The sequence below is a fragment of the Tenrec ecaudatus genome, chromosome 8 (assembly GCF_050624435.1).
Source record: "Tenrec ecaudatus isolate mTenEca1 chromosome 8, mTenEca1.hap1, whole genome shotgun sequence".
Classification (NCBI taxonomy): domain Eukaryota; kingdom Metazoa; phylum Chordata; class Mammalia; order Afrosoricida; family Tenrecidae; genus Tenrec; species Tenrec ecaudatus.
The window spans coordinates 24850446-24864555 of NC_134537.1; the positions used below are offsets into that span (position 1 = coordinate 24850446).

General features: G+C 47.5%; 1 protein-coding gene across 1 annotated transcript in view; it reads right to left on the minus strand.

The window, feature by feature from the left end:
- Positions 1 to 211: 211 nt before the first annotated feature.
- The window catches only part of MCF2L2 (MCF.2 cell line derived transforming sequence-like 2), a 269318-nt gene continuing 255419 nt past the window's right edge, over positions 212 to 14110 (minus strand). Inside the window, exons 26-30 of the mRNA XM_075556101.1 lie at positions 10222 to 10255; positions 7115 to 7212; positions 3129 to 3217; positions 2706 to 2818; positions 212 to 2616 (exon numbers count right to left, since the gene is read on the minus strand). Of these exons, the coding sequence (XP_075412216.1) occupies positions 2559 to 2616; positions 2706 to 2818; positions 3129 to 3217; positions 7115 to 7212; positions 10222 to 10255 (392 nt within the window). The 3' untranslated portion in view covers positions 212 to 2558. The remainder of the gene's footprint in view (positions 2617 to 2705; positions 2819 to 3128; positions 3218 to 7114; positions 7213 to 10221; positions 10256 to 14110) is intronic.

Below are 14110 nucleotides of genomic sequence, written 5' to 3' on the forward strand. Positions count from 1 at the left end.
AGAGCTCCATACTCGTGCTTAGACTTCCCTGGTCTCCGCTGGTACCGAGCAGCACGGTCCTCGTGGGTGAGGCAGGCAGGGCTCAGAGGTCAGATGTTGAATGAAATGATTAAAGATACACCTAAATGAACAAACAAATGTCCACAGGCCTAAATGGAAACAACGCAGATTAGAACAGAATGCAGGCAGAGGAACATGTGATTTCCTGTAGACTAAAGAAGAACTTTATTTTGTTGTACAAAGAATAACTTGTTGGCAAATTGGAAACACTCTCCGAAAAGATACTTTGTTGGTAGGGAAGCGGGTGGGAGAGGGAGGCCCCACAGCATGGCTTCACAGCATGAAAATTTTCCAAGAACAACACTCTGCTGGACAATTATGCGGAGTCCCCCTGCCTGAGGTCTATCTCTTTCTTGCTTCTGTCAGAGTATGAATAGACTGAGATGCATGACTTCGTTTTTGGATTCTGAAACTAATTTCTTGCACCCTAAGGGAGAAATCCCCTTCAGGTGTCGTTGCTGACTAACCCCTCCACACTGCGGGGATTCATTCAGATCCCAGGTCCAGAGTTCAAACCAAATCACCCCCGAACTATTCCAAACCATCTAAATTCAAAACTAACTCAAGCGGGCATTCTAGATAACCTCCTGCACCAAGTCTACTGATGACTTAGCCATTATTTCTCAGGTTCAAGCCCACACTTCTAATTCTCTACTTTGTGGTGCAGGGTCTGGAGGTTGGCACACCTGCTTGGCCAGTAGGCAGATTAAAGCTGTGCCTGGTACCTGGTTGGTGCCTGGATAGTGAGAGTTTGCTCCAGACACCGCCGCTCATGGCCCTCCCAGGCCTTCCACAGTCAGCTTGCAGCCGCAGCACCAGCAGCAGCACCCCATCCACAGCACAATGGGTGCATCCTGCTCCAGGAGCCCCTCCCTGGATCTCCGGAGGGGCCTGCCCTTGTACAGCAGCGCCCCCACCAGAGGGGAACTAACTCCCAGTCCTGCAAAGCTGCTGCTCCGCTTCCAAGTTTTGGGGTTTCCCACCTCTTTTCTCTGTTCCTTCCATCCATGGTTGTGAGAGCCACGGCTTGCAGTTAGCATTGTGATGAAACCTCATTGTCCTCTGTGGGCTCTTTTCCTCTTTATTCTCCCAAAACAGATAGCAGGTCATTGCTGCTGACTTCTCGTATATGAACTAACTGAAGTGGTGCCTCTCTCTTGATTGGACCCTGACTGATACACTTAGTCATTCTAACACTAAGTCATTCTGAAAAAGAAAGACATCGGAAAACGAAATTTTAAAAAATACCGAACAGAAAATAAAGTAATGGTAAAGATATGTTGCGAAGAAATGTCTGGCATTAGGTAATTCCAAAAATAACTCAAAAATTAAATTCAAAATCTCTGGGAATAAACTTCATAAGATTGAAGGTTCAAAAATGAAATAAAGACAAAAGACACACCAGAGATGGATGTAAAAATAAACAACGCAGAATTTAAAGTAACTGAAAAATCAATAACTATGAACTTAAGTAATTATAAAACTAGACAGCTAAAGACATTCCTCCTAAAAAGAACAAAACGTTTCACCCTGAAAATAAATAGCTCTAAAATGAAATAACTAAAATAGTCCAGTCATTTTAAATAGTTAAATAAGTAACTGTACAAATAAAACAACTCAAAATAAATAACTTCAGTCACTAAAAACAGTATGACTCTGAAAATCACTTAGTTGTTCATAATTGCAAAACTAATGAAAAAATGATTCTAAAATTGGGTTTAAAATATATAGACTTCTTAAAGCAAAAGACCAATAAATGAACCGCAAAATGATAACTCTAGGATAGAAAAGCCTCGCAAACAAAGCAACTGAACGCAGGACTTTTTTCAAAGCTATGAAATGAAACAACTAGAGAGAAAACTAAAATGAAATGCAAGTCAGTGGAAAATGAACAAGGGAAATGAAAAAGAAAAAAGTAAATAGCTAAAAGAACTCAGAATTAAAATGATGAATAACTAAAGGTAAATGCTTCCCAAGTTAGCATGGAAAGCAACCCTCCCTGCAGAGAAACAAGCTGGTGCTAAGTCATACAAGCACTGTGCATCCAACTACGGTCTCTGACAGCGATCCTGACCAGGGGTTTAGAAGGGCTTCCCCTCCTCCGGGGTTTGGGATCAGCGCTGCCCAACTGATCTTGTTTCCAGGATGGCAATGTCTGAAGATGGTTTTTTAGGGGGAGGGGTAGAGTGGGGGTAGTCACACAGGAGGGGGTAACAGCAGCGTTGCTGGCATCTAACGGGTAGTGACCAGGGATGCTGCCCAGCATTTACAGTGCACACCACAGAGTCACAACAAAGACTTATCCCGACCAAAAGGCTGGATTGTGAAATAATTGTCCCAGCACAGACAAGCCCGGGCCATGCCCTCCAGGCCGGCCTCCGCCAGCGATGGATCGGAGAGCCCCAGTCGTCAGCCCAAGGTGGGTGCTGCACGCCTCGGCACCCACTGCAGCGCGCTCTCTCCCAGTGAGAACAGCAGGACAAGGAAGGGCATACGGATCAGTTCTCAGGGAAGCGGTCCTCGGGCGTGTGGGCCGGTGGACATCCGGGCGCTGCCCTGGAATCCCAAGAAGAGGATCAGAGAGGAGATGTGTGCGACACCCAACACCCGCATTCTTCGCCCCCCTCCACCACCGTCGCACCTACCTGTCTTCCTCCTGGCACTCTTCTCTTTCTCCCTGGCGACCCCCTTCTGCCTCCGGGACAGATCTGGGGAAGTCGGTTTCCGAACTGTCCTCCAGCTGGGAAAGGCCGGAGAGCTGGAAGTGGAGGTGCAGGGGTACAGTAGGGGTTAGTAGGGTGCCAGGCCCACAGGGAGGGGCCAGCATGCCTGACGTCCCCCCAGCTCCCTCCAGGACCACGCCCAGCTCCCAGCAGAGCTTCCTAATATTACCCCCAACCAGTCACAGCTAAGGAGGGGAGGGTGCAGGGGTGGGTGGGGAAACTACTTGGCCCGCTGGACAGGCTGTGATGGTGACAGGTGAGGATGATGGAAAGGGGGGAAAAGGGCAGGGGCGGGACAAGGGAGCAGGAGGCCCTCTGTATGGGAAGGAGAGAGGAGAAAATTACACTCAGGGCGCTGTTCTCCTTTTCCATAGCTTCCGCATCTCCACTTGCTTCAAAGATTTCCGTGGAGCTGACGTCCCGGCTGGAGCGGCCTAAGAGAGAAGGGGGTTGTTCTTGGGCATCTGTGGGATGTGCAGGGGGAGGCAGGCTAGAGTCCATACTGCCTGTCCTGGGGGACCCACTCTCACTCCTGGGCTCCGGGCCCTCAACTGTGAAGGCGCGGGACTGGGACATTTTCCAGAGATTCTGTACCCGAGACTAAGAAGAAATGTCTATTCAATGGCCCACACCTCCTTCTCTAGCCAAGACCACCTCTGTCCCTATCGCTCCAGGGTAGGTAATCTACCCTCTCTGCCCTCCCTCCTGCCCAAGCCCCTTCCCTTCCCTGCCTCCTGCAGGTCTGGGCTGCTAACCACAAGGTCAGCAGTTTGAAACAACCAACTGCTCAAAGGGAGAAAGACGAGGCTTTCTGCTCCCATAAAGAGTTAGAGCAGCGGTTCTCAACCTGTGGGTCTCAACTCCCTTTGGGGGTAGAATAACCCTTTCACAGGGGTCACCCAATTCAGAACAGTAGCAAAATGACAGTTATGAAGTAGCAACGAAAATCATTTTATGGTTGGGGGGTCACCACCACATGAGGAACTGTATAAAAGGGTCATGGAATTAGCGGTTAGCCCGTGCCCGGAAGGACCGGAGAGTGTGCGGGCTCATCTCAGGGTGATCTTCACAGCTCCTCCCACAGAAATCCGACGTGGTTTAGGAAATTTAGTTTTAGCATTTCGTGCTTAGAGGTCTAGGTTTTTATTGTGTTTTAACAAACTCGTGAATGAGTTCAAAGGATCCCAATCTGAAAACGCACTTTAGGTAAATTGCAGAGTTTTGAAGACATCTTGACTTGCGCTCTTCCCACCCTCCACCCTACTCTCTCAATCTGGCTTTTCCCTTCATGTCCACTAGATGGCGGCATGGGACCAATGGAAATGCAAGGCCGCTCCCCACTTCCCCTCTACTCCGTTTTTGGTTCAACAAACCAAACAGAGTTCACTGCCGATTCTTATTCTGACTCAGCTACCCTGTAGGAAAGGACAGACCTGCCCCTGCGGGATTCTGTGACTGTAATTCTTTTCTGACGTAGAAAGTCTCATCTTTCTCCCGTGGAATGGCTAGTGGTTTCGAACTGCTGACCTTGAGGTTAGCAACCCAATGTGTAACCTACCACACCAGCAGGGCTCACAGTCAGCCGAACACAAACACACATACTGTATATACTCATGTATAAGCCGAATTTTTCAGCACAAAAAAATGTGCTGAAAAACTGGGATTCGGCTTATACATGGGTCAGTGGTACCCCAGCGAGGTATAACATCTTGCTGCACGCCCCCCCCCCACGCTCCCCCCGAAGTAACAGGAAGGGTGCCAGTTATCTCGTGAGTGATTGCCCTGTCATTCATTCAAAGCCCCGCTGACACTGCAGGGCTTTGAATGTTTGTTTACTCACATCTAACCAATCAGAGCCGTCCTATGACATTCGCAGAAGCACCTGTAGTGATTCACTTACACCAGCAGCTAAACTGGTAAGGATGTGTCTGTGGCTGTGCTCAGTCTCTCTCCTCTGGTCTCTGTGTTAATTCACATCCTGCACCCCCCCCCCCCACAGACTCCCCTTCTTCCTTCCAGCTAACACGTCAGTGTGGGTGGGTGGGGGGGAGGGAATTACCATGAAAGTTCTTTTTCAGAGTCTTGTTTTTTTTATCCTATTAGAAATGGATACTCTTGAACCAAAACAAAAACACCAGTTATATGAGGCTGGTTTCAAAATGCAGGTTGTGTCAAGAGCAGAAGAGAGCAATAACAGTATTGCAAGTAGGGAATTCTGTGTTGATGAAAAGCAAATGAGGGAGTGGCTGAAAATGAAGGCTAACTTGGAACAGATTCCAAAAGCTTGTCGTGGTTTAATGTCTTTTTATGGGACTCTGGAGAGTGAATTGCATAAATGGGTTATGGAGTGTTGTCAAAATGGTTACTGCGTAACACACATGGGAATCCACATACGTGCTCTACAAATGGTTAAGGATAACAAATATAAAGCACCAGGCATTGACAAATTTGCTGCGTCAGCAGGATGGGGTCCTCTTCATGAATAGGTTTGGCCTACTATGTTTGAGACAAAGAACAAAGATTTTCCAGAAATTGCCACAAAACCTTGAAAAAATATTATGTCATTCCAGTCATTTATTATAAAACAAAAAAGGATTTATAATTATGGCCTGGCAGATATTGGGAATATGGATGAAACTGCCATGATTTTTGATTTCCAAGCAACAGAACTGTGGCAAGTTTAGGAGAAAAAAACATTTTTCTCAAAACCACAGGAAATGAAAAAAAACACTTTACAGTTGTTCTATCATGTTTGGCTAATGGAACTAAGCTGCGTCCTGTCATTATTTTTAAAAGAAAGACCTTGCCTAAAAAGATCAATTTCCCACCAAGAATTACTGTGCATGCACATGTTAAAGGCTAGATGGATGGAGAAGGAACAAAAAAATGGCTAGAAGAAATTTGGAACCGACGACCAGGAGCAGCCTTAATGAAAAAGCCATCATTACTTGTTTGGAATATGTTCAGAGACCACCTATCAGATGACATTAAAAAAATTGGCAAAATATAGTAAAGTTACTTTAGCTGTTATTCCAGGTGGGCTTACATATCTGTACTGCAGCTTCTGGATGTATCTTTGAACAAGCCTTTTAAAGACCATGTATAAAGGATGTGGCATGAATGGATGTCATCTGGTCAAGCCCGACTAACAAAAGGAGGAAATCTCATGAAGCCTGACATAGAGGTAATAGCAAAGTGGGTTTGAGATGCATGGGAAGACATTCCAGAAGACATGGTGCGACGTGCCTTCCAGAAATGTAGTATTAGTAATGCTATGGATGGCAGTGAAGTCTGCGCTTTGTATGAAAATGACAGCAGTGATGGTGATGACCTCACACCAGCTGAAGCTCTGCACTGGGATACGGATGATGATGAGGAATCCAGTTTTAAAGGATTTTAACTCTTTACATTTTAGCTTGGTTGCTGATTGAGCTCAGGGAATAGTACTCTTAAGGTATCATTGTTGATAACTTATTGTTTTTGTTGAACCTATTTTCCACTTACTGTGCTGGTCTACTAATGTTAAATGACTTGTCCTTTTATTTATGCTTTTATTTCAAATAAATATTTAAATATATTACCCCACTGATGTCTCAATTTTTAGTAATTTTATTTTCATTTGTTTTGATTATTGAAATTCACCAATAGCTTCTGCATTTTCCACCCTAGGCTTATAATCGAGTCAATCAGTTTTTCTGGTTTCCCAGGTAATAATTCGGTACCTTGGCTTATACTCGGGTCGGCTTATATTTGAGTATGTACAGTAATTTGTTTTTCTTCAAACTGGATTTTTCTCTCTTCCTTATAATTACGTACATGCCTCTAGGACACGTCCTTTTCAATTGGTACACGGAGAACTGCTTTAAAATAATGCCTAATGTCCTGGGCTTCCCCTCACTTACCTTGGAGAGGCATCCCGTGGCCTTCTAAGGAATAATGAGGATCCACTTACGCCGATCCCGGTAGGAGGCCAAGGGCCTCATCTCATTCTCAAAGCAAGTGTGTGCGGAACTAACTCCGTTTATTGCAAAAGACATGATGGAAATCACAGGGGCACAAAGAAGCCAAGCAATTTATCCAAAGAGATGGGTTCTGTGCTCTTAGCCAGGGCCCAGGGGTAGGATTCTTTGTTTCCATGCAGGAGTCCAGGGTCTGACTCCCTGCCAGCGCCTCTCATAGAAAGCCACCGCACGGTCCTGGAGGCTCTCATGGCACGGTGCTATGATGCTGAAGAGGATTTAGGATTCAGAGGTTCCCACACTCATGATGAAGGAAGGGCGGAGACTTAGCATATAGGCACCCCGCTGCTTCACTCTTCCCAGGGCTCCTACCTGGAGTCCCACAGGTGCTGAGGCCCGGGCCCTCTTTGCTGTTGGTAGCTGTTTCCATGTTGTCCATCCAAGACCCACCTTCCACTCCGTTGTCTTTGCTTTAGAAACACAAACGTGAGCGTTGTGTGTGTCACAGCAAACAATTGCACTGGCATGCCCCCCTGCACCCACCAGCGGCTCACCCCAGGCTGTCTCTGCTACCCGCCCCGCTCTGTCTTCCTCCTTCTCGCCTTCAGCCTAAGATCTGTCCCAGGCATCGCCATGTCAGAGGCATTCAACAGGTAGGCTTGAAGGGCCACTCCTCAGCGGATTAAACAGCTAACTTCTAACAGGCTGCAAATCTTAACACGGAAGGGATGAGGAAGAGGAGGGACCCGCTCCCATCTCTCCAGTCTTCGAAAGGCTCCTCTGCCCACCACAGCCCCTTCCTCCCACCTTTCTGGGCCTGAGAGTCCAACTGTTCTAGTCACTCTTTGGGGTTGGTTTGGTTCAACGAAGAAGCACTGTGCTAGGCACCGGAGGCCCGGAGACAAATAAGTTCTGAGCCCTGAGCTAAACCTCATTCCCTTCAGCCGGTGCTTGCTGGGTAGCTTGCTCCTGGTTCGATGGGTCAATGAGCATGCCAGGGACTCGATGGGACCTGCGGGAAATGGAACTCACTCAAGCAACCTGCACTCCCTGGAAGAAGTCTCATAGTCTCACTCGTTGTCATGGAGTCAATTCCAACTCAGAGAAACCCTTTAAGACAAGCTAGACCTGCCCCTTGGGTTTCAGAGGCCGTAGGTCACAGCCAGGTCAAGTGGACATACACCAGTGACCTTGGCGATTCGTAATCCCTGTTCCCCCGTCTTGTGAGCTATCACCTGCATCTTTGTTGGAGCCGCCATGTTGATGGATATTTCCCCCTAATAATTAATTTATAAGCTGTATGTTTCTGATTCTGTACTTTCATGACAGCTCCTGAAATGGAGGCCACAGTGCGTACATGTTACATTTTCTGTTTCTTGGTTATGCTGCAGGAACCCTGATAGCTTAGTGCAGCGGTTCTCAACCTGTGGGTCGCCACAGGGGTCGCCTAAGACCATCGGAAAACACATCCTCTATCCATCTCCAGGTGAGTCCGCACACATGCAGATACGCCCACCTACGAGTACCCAGTGTGAAGACGGTGACCGGTGCTACACCACGCTTCAAGACACAATTTCACTGATGTGCCATTAGAAATCAATATTTCACAAGCTATAATGACACATTTTTGTAATGAATCACTATGCTTTAATTATTTAATTATTATGCTTTAATGATTTCTAACAATAAAAATACATCCTGCCTATCAGATATCTACATGGAGATTCACCACAGTAGCAAAATGACAGTGATGAAGTAGCAATGAAAATAATGTTATGGTTGGGGGGTCACCACACCGTGTGGAACTGTATGAAAGGGTCACGGCCTGAAGAAGGTCGAGAACCACTGGCTTAGTGGGTTCTACATGAGGCGGCTAATCCCCAAGGCAGGTAGTCCAGGGGAGAAAGAGGAGGCTTTCTACTTCTCTAAAGAGTTAGCCTGGGAAATGCCCAGGGACAGTTCTGCTCTGTCCTTTCAGGGCACTAGGAATCGGTATCAACTTGAGGGCAGTGAGCTGAGTTTCTAAATCTTCATTTGAAGCCTCATCTTTCTCCTCTGCCCATTGAGGTTGGACTCAGGGCAGGACTCATTCATCGCTGGGCTTCCCGTGCATCGCAGTGGTTAGCGGCCCCAATCATAAGCCACCACCCCACACTGGGGTCCTTGATTCGTAGCCTGGTGGGGAGAAAAACGTGTGCACATCATGAAGGCATAGAAGAGCATGTTACGCACAGGAGCAGAGATATTCCTGAGGAGCAGAGAGGAGAGGCACTCAGCGGTCATCCAGACCCCCACCTCTTCCCACCACTGCTATTTCTCTGAATGACCTTTTTGGGTGGCTTCATCAGAATTCAGCCAAACGAGCCTAGGAAAATAAAGCCGTGTCCGGTGTCCCCACGGGTCACAATCTGTGAGTTGATTCAACAGGCATCCCTAGTATCCTGGACAGGGAGGGGTACAGTGGAGACAACGGGCTCACTAACCACTTTGGGGCTCACGGGGAAGGATTCGTGGTGGCTAATACGGGCACTCGGTTGAATGTCCCCAAAGGCCAGCACTCCTGACTCCTGTGTGTATAAAACGGTGGCCCCCAGCCTTGGTTGGGGCTTGGGCTATGGTATCCGTGTGAAGCTGAAGTTGAGGTTTGGTGTCTGTTTTAATGTAAGCTGCAGCTCCTGTATGGGGGGTGTGCTTCACTTCAGAAGTTTGCGAGGGGTAGAGCTGAGGTGGGTTCTTCATCACTGAGACTGACAAGGGGTGGTGGGGGCTGGACTGGCAGGGTCAAAACAGGCTCCCTGTAACCTTCTGCCAGGCTGCTCTGGCTCACTACTATACCAGAAAAGCTTTTAATAACATTTTCCCCTGCCCCCCCCACCCCCTGGGGACCCCAACCTAGCCTCCAGCTGCAGTTATCATTTGCTTTTCTCTGGCTAAGTCACAGAGGAGCCCGCCCAGTGCTGGCCTCCCTCTTGGACAGAGAAAGCTAATAGGTGGGCAGGACCTGGGGGGTGGGGGAGGTGGGGGGGATACGGGCTCGGGTGAGGAAATAAGAGTCCATCTGCCTCCAAGACAGGAAGAGGGATGGTCAGGAGAGCTGGAGGTGGCGTGAGGGAAGCCTCCGGCCAGTTCCCTTGAGTAGTAGGCAGGGCGGCCTCCTGGGATGCGGAGTCCAGTAGGTGGTCCTCATGGGAAAACAAAGAAAACAGCCAGAAGCCAATGTTGCTAAGGGAGGCTTCAAAATGCCACACTGAACTGAAATGCAGCAGGCGGCCTGGAAAGATTGCCTGTGCTGGCATCGGCACAGAGGGGGCTAAGGAAGACCTAAGTTAATAAGAAATGCTTTGTGACGAGGTGAGTCTTAAAACAACAACAACAACAACAACAACAACAAACAACAAGAAAAGCCGTCCTGTAGAATCGGTGGGAACCATCTGCAGTAATGGGCGCTTGAAAAAGCAAGAAAAGAAATCAGTACTCACCTAGAATTTGCTTCAAACTGTATACTGCCTTGGTCTGAAAGCAAAACCATACAGTCAGTCCTCTGGGACCTGAGTCGATTTGACTTGGTTTGACAGACATCTGCACACAGACACAGTCCTATGAAGCGATTGAAAAGGTGTGTCTCTCTAGCAAGGCAGCCCTTTTGTGGGGTTCCTTGGCCCTGACAGCCGCTCCCACTTCTCTGGCCCTTCTGGCTGAGTTCCCAGCATGCTTTGCGCCTGGGTCCATCCAAGGGTTGACAGGTGTTGTCCAGTTATAAAAATGACCCTAGCTGCGGTCCCCATCTCCAACAGCGCCCTGTCGGCTACACCAGCACAAAGCCGCACTTCTCAACTGCCTGTCTGAGGCCCACCTCCTCCGCTCCATCTTGCTTCCTATTGCTCTACCCAGGAGCCGCTGGGGCTAGTCCAGGGACCATGACTCAGCAGGCTCCATTAGAAGCTTGAAAGGCCATGTACCTGGAGCGGTTGCCTGGATGGAGTTCTCTCGTGTCTCAGCCCACACCGTGTATGACTGTAAGTAGGGCCCCCTCTCCACAGCCATTCCTCTCATCTGCACCCCAACGCCCCTGCTCACCATAGAGGCCCAGTCCCCTGAGAGCCTGCTTGCCCAGCCCAGAGCTGCCAGGTGAAGATGCCTAACCACACCCCAGAGGTTGAACAGTGTTGTGAAGGTGTGTGAGACCAACAGAATGCCTTGCAAAGTTTTGTCAAGTCCTGAAGGGCGGTCCTGGGACTCCACCTCCCCCACTCCCTGGATGGCCTGAAGGCTACATTCCACCCGGTGGCGGGGGTGGGGGGGGTGGGGGGGGAAGAAGTCTGATCTCCTCTGGGCTCCAGCCCCAGGCCCTGATCCTGCCCCTGATGGACACAGGGGGTGGGGATGGGTGGGGGCTGTTTATATCACTGGTGACATGTCACCAGCCCAGGCTCCGGAGACCCTGCTCTGCTGCTAAACATTGTGTGAAATGGATCCGGAGTTTGCTTCCCTGTAAAAGAGAGGGGCTGGACTGAGCACCCTGCCCATGTTTCTGTTTGGTGGTTTTCTGTATGTAGGAGTTTTTCTTCTCATTGAACCTACCTCACGGGTCTGGTTCTGCTTTGGCTCTGGACTTGACATGTGTGTCACAGCCGAGGGGTTGCAAGGCCAGGCCCTCAGCAGGATTGCTAATGGAATAATTGCTATCCCCTTATAACAAACCTTTGTCTGACTGTGTGTGTGTGTGTGTGTGTGTGTGTGTATGGCGGGGGGGGGTTGAGTTAAAGTGTCAACTGTAGTCTAAACTCAACATTGGTAAGCTTTCAATGATCACCAAATAGACCTACAGATCCAACCTCATCCCAGTCCAAATCCAGCAAGCTCTTCTGTCGAAGTTCACAAGCTGGTTCTACAGAATGAAAAGGCGAAAGACACAGAACAGCCAAGAACAAGGTCTGACAACCGCATTACCTGATTGCAAGCCTTCTGAGAAAGTTACAGTAATCAACTATCAAGGGAATATTTTCAAGACAGACAAATAGACCAATAGGAGAGAAGACAGTCCAGACGTGGATTCCCACTTACAAATGACCCACTAGAGAAATAGCAGTCATTTCAACGACTGGAGATCAATATGCAAAATTTTGAATTTTGAATGACACTTCACACCATATACACCAAATGTAATTCAAAATGTATCTGAATTCTAAATCTAAAATTAAACATTATAAAATATCTAGAATAAAATATAGGAGCAAACGTAATCTACACACACAAATTTTTAAGTGTATTTCATTAACCTTTCAAAAATCTTCTGTTCTTCAAAAGACACCCTTAAAAAAATGAACAGAGAAGGCAGGTACTGAAAGAAAATAATCGTGAAGTTGTAGATCGAATAAAGATTTCTAGAGTCAGGACATCTAGCACTCCATTCTGTGGTCAGTCTGTCCTTCCGTGATGACTGTGACGATGCAGGCTTTACCACTGGGGTGTCAGACACCAGCAGGGTCACCCAAGATGAACAGGGTTCAGCAGAAATTCCAGACTAGGAAGAAAGAACAGGCTGTCCACTCTTGGGGGATTCTCACCTGCCATAGAGTCATTTTTGACTCATGGTGACCCTACAGGACAGGGTAGAGCAGCCCAGCCCCCATGTGTTTCCAAGACTGTAACTCATCTTTCTCTGAAAGCCTCCTCTTTCTCTCAGCTGGTGTTTTCTAAATGCCGAGCTTGCAGTTTGCAGCCCGACACATTAGCATGATGCCACCAGGATTCTTTCTGGAGGATTAGCCTCTGAGCCTCATGAATAGCAGTGGAACACTGACAGAGTGCTGGAGGCTGAGCCCTGTAGATTGGGAGGCACTGAAAATAGGACAGGGGAAGAGCTGATGACTCAAAGGACAGTTGATCTGAAAGCAACACTTTGGGGCCATGACTCAAAATGAGGAGGAACAGCTGCAAACCCCCATTAAGAGCCAGGAAGCAGAATGTACCAAATATGAATCTAGGAAAGTTAGAAGTCATCAGAAATGAGATGGAATGCATCAAGAGCTTGGAAATAACGTTAGACATGCATTTAACATATAGTCTAATCATCAAACTTTCAGGGGTTCACCCAAGAGAAATAAAAACATAGGTTCACAAAAGTCCTTTTGTTCGAATATTCATAGCAGATATATTCGAAGGACGCAAAAAGTAGAAACAAACCAAGCGTTCAATAACAAGTCATTTGATAAAGAAATGGGAGTTGATCCCAAACAATGGAATGCTATTCAAAAATAAAAAGGGAATGTACTACTGGTACTTAAAGCAACATAGATAAATCTCAAAATATTGACAGAAGAGCCAGACCCCAAACCCCGGAAAAATACCCACTGTGTGTTTCTACTTATGGCGTTCTAAGAAATGAGAACCAGCCTACAGCACAGAAAGCAGATCAGTGGAGCCGGGGGTGGGGGGGGGGGAGGGAGAAAAGGGGGGGTTGGGAGGGTGGGAAGGGAGGAGGAAGGCAATCCAAAGGGGCATGGGGAAACTTCTGGGCTGATGGATATGTTCATTTGTTAATCTTGGTGACGCCACCCCACCCAATCGGTGTCCTAGAGTTGTACACTTTAAATATGTACAGTTTCTGCCAATAATATAGATCAATACAGCATTTGGGGGAAAAGTTCTATGTAACATCTCTGTCCCAAAATTTTAATAAGCGAAAATACATTTGATAAGCTAAATACATAGCTCTGGCGAGCTTGAGTCCATAGGTCTTGGGTGTAACCTAGAACCCTGCATTTGTAACAAGCCCTTCAGGTGATTCTGCTGCAGGTGCCTAAACTACCCTTGGTGACAGTACCCTTGCAGATGTAAGGACCAAGCATTTCTCCTCCTCCTCCTCCCCCTCCTCCTCTTCTTCCTCCTCCTCCTCCTCTTCCTCCTTCTCCTTTTAAAATCGTTTTACCGGGGCTTATACAGCTCTTATAATCTATCCATTCATTGTGTCAAGAACATTTGTACATTTGTTGCCATCATCATTTTCAAAATATTTTCTTTCTACTTGAGGCCTTGGTATCAGCTTCTCATTTTTCCCTTCCTTTCCTCACGAATCCTTGATAATTTATAAATTGTTATTATTTTTCATGTCTTACACTGATCGATGTCTCCCTTCACCCACTTTTCTGTTGGCTATCCCCCCAGGGAGGGGGTTATATGTAGATCATTGTGATGGGTTCCCCCTTTCTCCCCCACCTTCCCCTTCCCCTCCTGGTATGGCTACTCTCATTATTGGTCCTGAGGGGTTTATCTGTCCTGCATTCCCTGTGTTTCCAGCTCTTTTCTGTTCCAGTGTACATGCTCTGGTCTAGCTGGATTTGTAAGGCAGAATTGGGGTCACGATAG